At 51.8% G+C, this 9,183-nt stretch overlaps 1 protein-coding gene across 1 annotated transcript; it reads left to right on the top strand.

Annotated features, from left to right (window-relative positions):
- Positions 1-7,510: 7,510 nt before the first annotated feature.
- On the top strand, positions 7,511-8,746 carry FNDC11 (fibronectin type III domain containing 11; the record flags this gene model as incomplete). The annotated part of the gene is made up of 1 exon (XM_051633417.1): positions 7,511-8,746. A coding segment is annotated over one exon (933 nt), but the record flags the coding sequence as incomplete, so codon positions are not given.
- Positions 8,747-9,183: the final 437 nt, after the last annotated feature.

Raw genomic sequence — 9,183 nt, 5'->3', positions numbered from 1 at the left:
CCCACAGCTTCCAGCTGGATTGTCTCAGGGCTTAGGAGCATGGACTCCATGGCACCTGCTGCAAAGGCAACTCTGGCTGTTGAAACACCCCCCACACACCTCCCCGGCCCTGGTTCTGCCCAGTGCATCCTGCCTGCAGGCAGGAAGGGGCTGGTCACACTGACAGAGGGTGTGTCCCTGGTGACAAGTCCAGCTGCCAAGAGCAGGGGTGGCTCTGCCACTTGGTTCAGGTCCAGACTGCTGGTATCCTGCTGAAGGAGGAGGTGACATAGCAGAGGAAAGGTTTGTCAGGAGATGCTCCCTTTGACCTGCAGAGATGCTGTGGAATCCTGCTGCCCTGGACATGGCTCACTGACCCCCACCATATGCAAACTCCCCAGCACAAATTCTGCTGCACCTCCAGGGAGGCTCCTTTGGCTCTCATCACTTCCTTTTAAGCTCCACCAGCGACGAGGATCATTTTACCAACCTCTAGATTCGTGACATCCTGCTGGTCTGTGACTGGACAGGTAACGTGCTCCATGTGCTCCCCACAGGCCCCAGCTTGGCTCCTGCAGACGTGATGGAGATGAACTCCAGCTGGAGCTTGGGGTGGGAGCCCAGGTAACCTTGCACTTGTGCCACCACACTGCAGGGGAGAAGCTGGTGAGGGCAGGTGACCACACAGCACAGCTGAAAAGCTTTTAACATCCTTACCAGAGAGAGGCTGGTGTGTCAGTCACCAGGAGGAACATTTCAGGCTGGATTTGTTCTCTGGAGACCTGCAATTTCATATGCAAAGAGGGCTGCTAAGCGCTGCAAAGACTTCAATTACTTGATAGCTGACAAAAGTCCCAGCACCAGCCATTCCCTGCCCTGCTGCTCCTTGGGGACCTGGAGAGGACACGTGCTGGGGGAGAGCAGCACATGGCAAAGGCCGTGGGCAGGCAGGGAGCAGGCAGCAGGGTGGGATAGGCAAGGAGACCTGTGGCAGCCCCCATGGCCACGAGGCCAGACACGGCCTCCCATGCCAGCTGGGCAAGCACCAACCTCAGCCCTGAGGAACAAGGAGCTGCTGCCACCAGCTTTGCTTCCTCTCCCAGCTCCAGCACATGAGGAACATTGTCAAGAGCCTCCTCTCCACAGAGGCCCTGGCAGAGCATTACACACCCAGAGCACTAAGTCATTCCATGCACAACATAAAGCCATATATATATGTTTTTTTTAAGACCTCTCGAGCTCCTCAAGCAGCAGCCACTTAAGCAGCCCTTGCTGGACCACAAAGAGACCCCAGCTGGTTGCATGAGAGCGAGACCCGTTGTGTGGGAACAGGACACTCAGCTGCCTCCTCTCGGCGCTGATGAGCAGCTCCGCTTTTCCCCGTGTCGGGCTCCAGCCAAGCAGGGGATGAGCAGCGCTGAGCCCACACACCCTGCTCGCTGGGAGGTGACTCAGCCGAGGCTCGTGGTGCGGGTGGAGGTGGTGACGAACCAGCAGGGGGGCTCTGCTCTCCCCCTGCCCGCTCTGCTGCAAGGCAGGAGGGTGACCCCTCCTCATCCTCTGTCCCCCCCGTTCAGCTGCAGGGCAGTCCTGGGGTTGCTGGGCACAGGGACAGCCCAGCCCCGCTGTGGGTAATGGATGGGATCCACCTGTCACTTAGGGACTACCTTGTCTCCCATTGCACACAGGACCCTGGCAGCTCTCCAGGGCCAGCTCGGACAGGAGCAGCACTGCCCCAAGTCTGGGTGGGATGGCCCCATGCCTGGGGGAGCAGCGTCACCCCAAAACACCTCCCAGTTCCAACCAAGGCTTCAGAGAACAACGATGGCCAAGTCAGAAAGCAAAATACACTTTTTTTTTTTTTTTTTTTTCCTCTGCCATCTGTCTCAAAGGCACATTGTGGAGCTGTGCAGGGCACAGGGCACATTGTGCCCACCCCGTGCACACCCTCCCTGCCTCTCCCCACCGCAGGGGCTGCACGTGGCAGAGGCAGCAGCTTCACCCAGAGCCACTTCAGGCCAGTCTCAAGTCCACGAACAAAAGCCACTTCTCTCCAGCTCGTTTCCTGGCACAGTTAATGGCCTGGGCTCCTCTGGGGACCCAGCATTTGCAAAGATGAGCTGGGAGGCAGCAGCAAGGGAGGGAATTAAGTCCTTATTTCCTCTGCCAGAGATAAGATCTTTAAACAAGCTTTTCAGCCAGGATCTTCAAATTTTTTTTTATTATTATTTTAATTTTATTTTTTTTTTTCAGGTTTTGCAAGGGAATCTTGTTCTCCAGAATTGCATCTGCCTCCGAGCCCGCTCCGAGCTGCCAGAGCCTGCGCTTCCCGCGGGACCCGCCTGCGAGCGCCGCGAGGGATGAGCTGCCCCGGGCGTGACCCCGGCCTGGCCCTCCTGCCCCCCGCGGGGCTTCAGCAGCGCCAGAGACACCTCCCTGCTCCTGCCGCGCTTTGCAGCCCCCCGGGAACAACCGGCACCAGGGCTGGATGAGGCCCCCGAGGTGAGAATCCCTGTGAGCAAAGCCTCCAAACCCACAAGCTTCTCACCTTGCTGTAGGCAGCCACCCCGAGCTCCAGCGGGTCCCGGCTGTGGGGCTCCCACCCCAGCTGCCATTACTGGGTGTAATGAGCTGGAGATAATTGCTGCCTCGGGGACACAATTAACTCTTTCCTGACCTGGTCCAGCTGGGGCTTTTGCATCCCAAGAGGGTAGTTTTCCCCCTCCCAGGTCCTTCAGAAAACTTACATCCCTCTTCCTTCTCAAAGTGAGCCTCCTGAATCACAGCCTGATGAGCAGAGCAAGTTCCCTGGTGTGTAGCGATGATTTAGACTCGGGATATATCTGGAATGGATAAATTATTTCAGGTGTGTGAGGCACCAGTGGTGCTGGGGAGCAAGCACTGAGCAAATTGGTCACACCCTTGGGATAGTGGGAGCTGGGGCAGCTCAGTGCAGCCCTGCTCCGAAAGTCCTGGTCCTGTGGGGCCAGGCAAACACAAGGTATGGGAACCATCCAGGGATGCAGGGACACAGTCAGGAACCCTGGAGGAGCTGGTGATGTTGGGAGCAGCAACAGCCATGGTGACATGAGCTCTAGCAGGAAGATTTGTGGTGAATAGCCTCTCTCCCCAGGACAGGGATCATCTCAAACCCAAAGAGCTGCTCCACACCTGACAGCCACCTTCACCCACCTGGTCCCATCTGGAGGCAGCAGAGGAAGAGCCAGACACAAAGTCCATCCTCCTCCACTGTCTCTGTGGTGGTTTCCTCTGCAGTGAAATTACTGTTTCAGAAATGCAGCAGACATGAAATATGAAGACAGAAATTGGCAGCGACTTTTAATTTGGGTTCTGCCAATTTCTCACTTCCAGCGATTGATTTTCCATAAAGATGAATCCCTGCTCCCAGCTCTCTCTGACAGGCACTATCTGGGTGTTTTACTTGCCCTGAGAGTGGAAATATATGTTTTATTAAGTGTCAGAACTTACTAATGAGAAGAGGGAGGAAAATCAATTGTTTGCTTATATCTTGATCTCAAAGACAGGACTAACAAGTTCTTTATTTTGATGCTGTGAGCAGGAGGACAGGGCAGAAAGACAAACGTGGCAGATAATGGCTGTCAGCTCTGCTACAGAGACAGCTCAGCTGATGAGAGGGGGGGGGAAAAGAGGGTACATGGTGTTTGAATGCTTATGTTTTTATTAATTCAAAGAAATTCATAGAGTGCTATAAAATTCCATAGTTGAATTGATCCCTGTTGCAAAGCAACTGAGAACAGTAGCATTTCAGCTGCAGATTATGAGCAGGTTAATGCTCATATTCCTAAAACCAAGACAGCAGCTTGACCAGCTGTTCAGGATAGGGCAGGCAAAGGGATTCCATTGTTCCATGGTAAATTTGGGATGCAGGTTAGCTTTCATGACAATGGGGAGCACAAGCAGGCTCAGCGCAGAAGTCTCTGCACAGCTCCAGCAATAAACCCAAGCTGTGCTCATGGAAAGTGCTTGGGTTACATCCTAACCCTGCCAAAACGAGCAGCAAAGCTTGCTAAGCTCAGGACTTCACCTTTGCTGCATGAGCAGCTCAGCTACTGTTCTCAGCTCAGCTGTCCAATAATTTCACCTTCTATCTCCACCTTTTCCAGGTCAGCTCTGGGGTACAGGAGCACTCTGAAGAGCCCAGACCTCTGCAGCTTGAAGGCAGACATGCTCTCCACTGAGAGGTATTAAATATAAAGATGCCATCACATCTTCAGAAATCTTGGGCTGGGAGAGTGCCAAGGGGAATGGATACGAAGTGCAAGACTTGCTTGAAACTCCTCCCTGGGCATCTGGCACAGGCCATGGCCAGAACAGGAGGTGAGGGCTGCTGAATCTCCATAGGAACCTTTGAATGTCTGCAAGCCCCCCAGACCACCAGGGCCAAGGGAAAAGGACAGGTAATGGAACTGGGATCCATGACATGACTGTGAACACCCATTTCCTGCAGAAACTGGGCATTATTAGCAAATGGTCTGCAAGCCCTCCCTGCCAAGCAAGGCTATCAGCCTGCTTTCACTCATATTTGTTATCTTCCTTGTCTGCTAGAGAATCACACCTGACAATTGTATAATCTCTTGGCAGCTGTGAAATGGAACTGTAAGCTCTGGCTGCCTTGAGAAGATGCATTGATTTCTTAAAATGACAGATCACCTCCTCCCTTCATCTTTAAGCAGCAGCTCAGGGCAGGTGCTGTGGATCTTGCCTGTCATTCAATTAGGAGAGCTCAGCAGAGAGGCAGCAGCTCAGGGTAGAAGGCAGCGCTGAGGCTGAGCCTGACCCAAAGATTTGATTGCAGGGAGCACAAAGGCCCCTTCAGTCCCAGGACGGTTTGTTTGCTGACGGACACGCTGGTCGTGGCGCTCGCCCAGGGAAGCAGAGATTTGGAAATTGTCTTTTGGATGCCCCAGGGATCACAAACCCCTCAGGGCAGGGTCCTTTCCTGGGCTGAGTGCTGCCTTCTGTGCTGCTGGGTGGAGCCCTCAGCCCCTCTGTGAGGTCAGGACAGCTGCTCTGCCCTGTGCCAGCCTGGTGTCACCAAACCCAAGGTACCACCTTTCCCCAGGGACTGGAGGGCAAAAGGGAGCAGCTGAGTAGCAGATTACTGAGATTTAGGGAAAGAGAGGTACAAATGGTCGTGGGCCCTGCAGTCCCATGGACAAGTGGGGCACATCCCCACAACCCCAAAACTGCAGAAAGCATCACGGCAAAGAGTGGGGGCTTGGGGTAGAGGGCGGGGGAGTGCAGGGGGTGCAGGGGGCTCAGCCTCGCTGGGTGCTGGGAACTGAGTGCAGGAGGAGGGAAGGGTGCCCACATCTGCCCAGGATGCTGGAGCCTTGTCCCCGGGGCTGGGCAGTTGGGGGGGGCAGGCAGGGACCCCCCAGCATCATGAGAGCACAATGGTCGCCATGGCAACCGTGTGGCAGTGAGGGGGCTGCTGGTCCCAGCACCCCGGGGCTGGACACGGGGGGTTGGGGCTGGACACGTTGGGTCGGGGTCAGACAAGGTGGGTTGGGGTCAGACAAGGTGGGTTGGGGTCAGACACGGAAGGTCGGGGTCGGACACGGAGGGTCTCCCCAGGCCTGGCCCCTGCCAGAGGGTCCAGGGCTTGTCGCCCAGCCCGGGGCTGAGGGGCTGCGTTTGAGCCGTGGAAAAGGTGCTGGGGTGACTGCGGCTCCCCCAGGTGCCCCTTTCCACCCCAAAAGCCCTGTCCTGGGGGAGCCCGGGGGCCAGGCAGCCCCCAGCCCAAGTTCCTGCAGCCTCCCAGGCTGCAAACACTGCAGCACTACTGGGAAAACAGGAGTGTCTGGTAAGAAAATAAAAAGGGATATAAAAAGAGAGAAAAGAAGCACAAGCACAGCTCTGTCTGTGGGCAAACAGCAGCTCTGGGGAGCCAAGCGGCGCTGGAAGCAGGGTGAGGTAGTGGTGCATGTGCTGTCCCTGCTGCATCCATAGGGGGATGCCAGGAGCTGGCACTGCTTCCGTCCAGATAGGTTTGGTTTTTTTAAGAAAACAGTGAAAAGGAAATACAGCTTGTTTCTTTCAGTTGACAGCTCTCTTGGAAAAAAAAACAACCTTGCTGCGAACGAGTGGATTAGTATGAATTGTAGTGCAGCTGGGGGCCAGACAGCCCCAAGGTTTACAAGTGCCTGACATTCCTATCAGGAAGTGTTTATCAGTGTTATCAGTTCTGTTACATATTTAGGGAAAATGAGGCTAAGAAAAAGCTTTGCCAAGTAGGTATCACCATCCAGCTTCTACAAGACTTGTAAGAATTAAAATAGCTCAGTTACTAGAATAACTTAAATAATTATAACCAGAAAATGACTTAGTAGGAGGAAAGCTGCCCAGTGCTGGAGTGGATCATCACAGTCTCACTGGGGTCACAAAATCTTCCTTTCAGAATTCTGTATTTCTTTTTCAAATGGAGTGTGTTCAGCTTGGGAAAGCCACGTTCTCCACATCAGTCTGGGTTCTCATCACAACATCACCAGCAACAGGGACACAGGCATTTATTTAGCTAATTTTTGGTTATGATACATGAGTAAGTTGTGTATCTAGCCATGGTTATGATACACAAGCTGTGTGGGCCACAGACACTTCAGCTGCAGCACAACAGAGAAACACCTTCTGACTTGGCTCGGCAGGCCCTGCCAAGCAGGGCTTGGCCACTAAACAAAGCATCCAAGACTAAGACAGACAAAGGACCACTAGCAAAACACCTTCTTAACAGCCAACTGTTACCTGTTCACAGGTGCTTTATGTGGGTTTCGTCCTCTTGTATGATTTATAGACTGACAGCTTCTAGAAGAAAGCAAGTAGATAATCATGGATCCAGGTGATGTAAACTAAAAGAAAAAGAAAGCAATGCACGACCAAAAACATGGTCAGGCTGTGGCTGCCAGCCCACTGGTGAAGGCAGAGGTGCAAGGACAAACACCAGCATTCCTTGTGAAAGCTGCTGGGAGGGTCTGCCTGCTGCTTACCTGCTCGCCTGGGGGGCAGAGGGTTAATTTGAATCACCAAGGTGACTGTGTAGCTGGAGGAACCAGCTCAGAAGATGGGTCTCAAACCTCAACAGCCTGGCAGATTACAAAGAGAGAAAAACAGACAACTTCAGAGATGTAGAAGAATGAAAATAAATTGCTTGCAGGAGAACAAAGGCATCTAATTAGAGTGAAACCGAACATAATAAGATAGGGAGAAATTTTGGCAGGATATATTAGAAAATAGTTCCTAACAGTGAATGTATTAAGCAGAGGTAGAACCCCTCAAGGGGGGGCAGCAGGAGACCAGTTGGTTGAAATAAATCTAGAAAAGACTATACAGAACATTAGAAACCATACAAGTATAAATGAAAATTCCTCTGGAACTACACTGAGTCTAACAGTTATTTCCCATCTACAGATTTATAACCTAAGCTGTAGTTAGAAGAGTCACAGCCAAGATCATCCTCCCTCCCAGCTGCTTTTCTTTTGGTTCTTAATGATGTTGTTATTGCTGCTTTCTTACACAGCAACTGAGCTTTGGAATCATGGCTGGGATTTTGAATGAATTTGAAACCAGCTCAGAGGCTACTGCATGCAGTCAAGAGCAACAAGACAATGCCAGCTGGGAGAAGTATTTGGAAAGGAAAAACCTCGTTGTGCAAACCCTGCACACTGACCTGAGCCTCCACCACCTCCAGGACCAGCAGAACAAGGCTGAGCTGCTGAAGAAATGTTACTTTTACCTGGAGGTTGAGCCCACACACGTGAGCGTGATACAAGAGAACGACTTGATATTTCACACTGACATCTTCCAACTAATAGACCCCTGCCGCTTCCAGAAGGTGCGGGAGGTGGGGAAAAAACAGACTGAAATCCTGCTGTTGCTTTCAGCTGAGCTGCTGGAACAGCTGGAACGAGGTCGGGAGGAGCTGATCTGTTACATAGAGACCTGCGACATGGGAACTTTCCTCTCCCAGTGGGACTTGATAAGGCAGAGAATGTTTAAGCTCTCACAGTATATGAAAACTCTCCTTTCCTTGAAAGTGCCAGAAAATCTCTACGTCAAGCACCATTTGGTGTCACACGCAGATCTTGGAGGCCTTGGACTCCCCAACATCAGCCTCACTCTCCGTACAAAGAAGCCACTGATTTTTGATCGAAAAGAATCATTTGCATGCAAGGACCGTGCCAAGCTCAAGTGGTGCACTGAAAACCCAGAGTCACACCTTGAAAAATATGAGCTGCACTTCCAGCTACTGACTGGGAGTCAGACAGAGATGGGATACCGTGGGTGTCACGTTGTCTCCTCTGACACCTGCATGGTGCAGAACCTGCAGCCTGGCAGAACATACAAATTCACGATTAGAAGACCAGTCACTCACACATTTGTCTTGGAAGAATGGCACGACAGCATTATATTGAAGACAAAAACCTGATGCTGTTGAAGACTCTTGTGCACCAGGAGGATGAGGTGACACCCAACAACATTTTTCTCATGTTATCTATTTGAAAAAGATTAATGAGAAAAATTAAACCTTAAGCGTGCACAAAACTGAACGTGGTCTGTTTTCAACCACAGCTGTACAAGCACCTTCCCCAAATCTTTCCAGCTTAACAGTGACCCATTCCAAATTTTTCACACAAAACAACATCCATAGGCTGAATTTGGGACTCAACGCTTCACTTCCTGCTGCCAGACCTGTCAGATGGGAGCAGCTGGAAGCAGGCAGCCTTGCAGGACACCTCAGATGCAAAGCACAGGAGACAGAGGCATCTCCATCATCCAGTGCTTTCCAGCCACTGAAAGGTGCCCAGTGCCAGCTTCTTGCAGGGACGTTTTCGTTTGCTTACCCCAGGTTAGTTAGTTTGTTTGTTTTCTCCCACATCCTTCCTCCGAAACACTGGAACTGATTCCTAAGCTCTTCAAATCACTCACCTTACATCCCTCTCTGGTTCCTCTCACCCTCTACGCCCTGTGCCTTGTAGGTACCTCAGTATCATTTCATGTTCATCCCTCTACGGTGCATGAAAAGATCTCTCTGATTAAAAAAAAATAATCCAACAACAAAAAACCCCAACAACCCCCCCAGAACCTCCACAACAAACAGGGAAGGGTGATATATCCACATGACCAATATGTAGGAAAGAATCTTTTCTGCCATGTACTGCAGTTCAT

Source organism: Apus apus, chromosome 15, assembly GCF_020740795.1.
Source record: "Apus apus isolate bApuApu2 chromosome 15, bApuApu2.pri.cur, whole genome shotgun sequence".
NCBI lineage: Eukaryota > Metazoa > Chordata > Aves > Apodiformes > Apodidae > Apus > Apus apus.
This window is presented reverse-complemented; position numbering and strand designations above follow the sequence as displayed.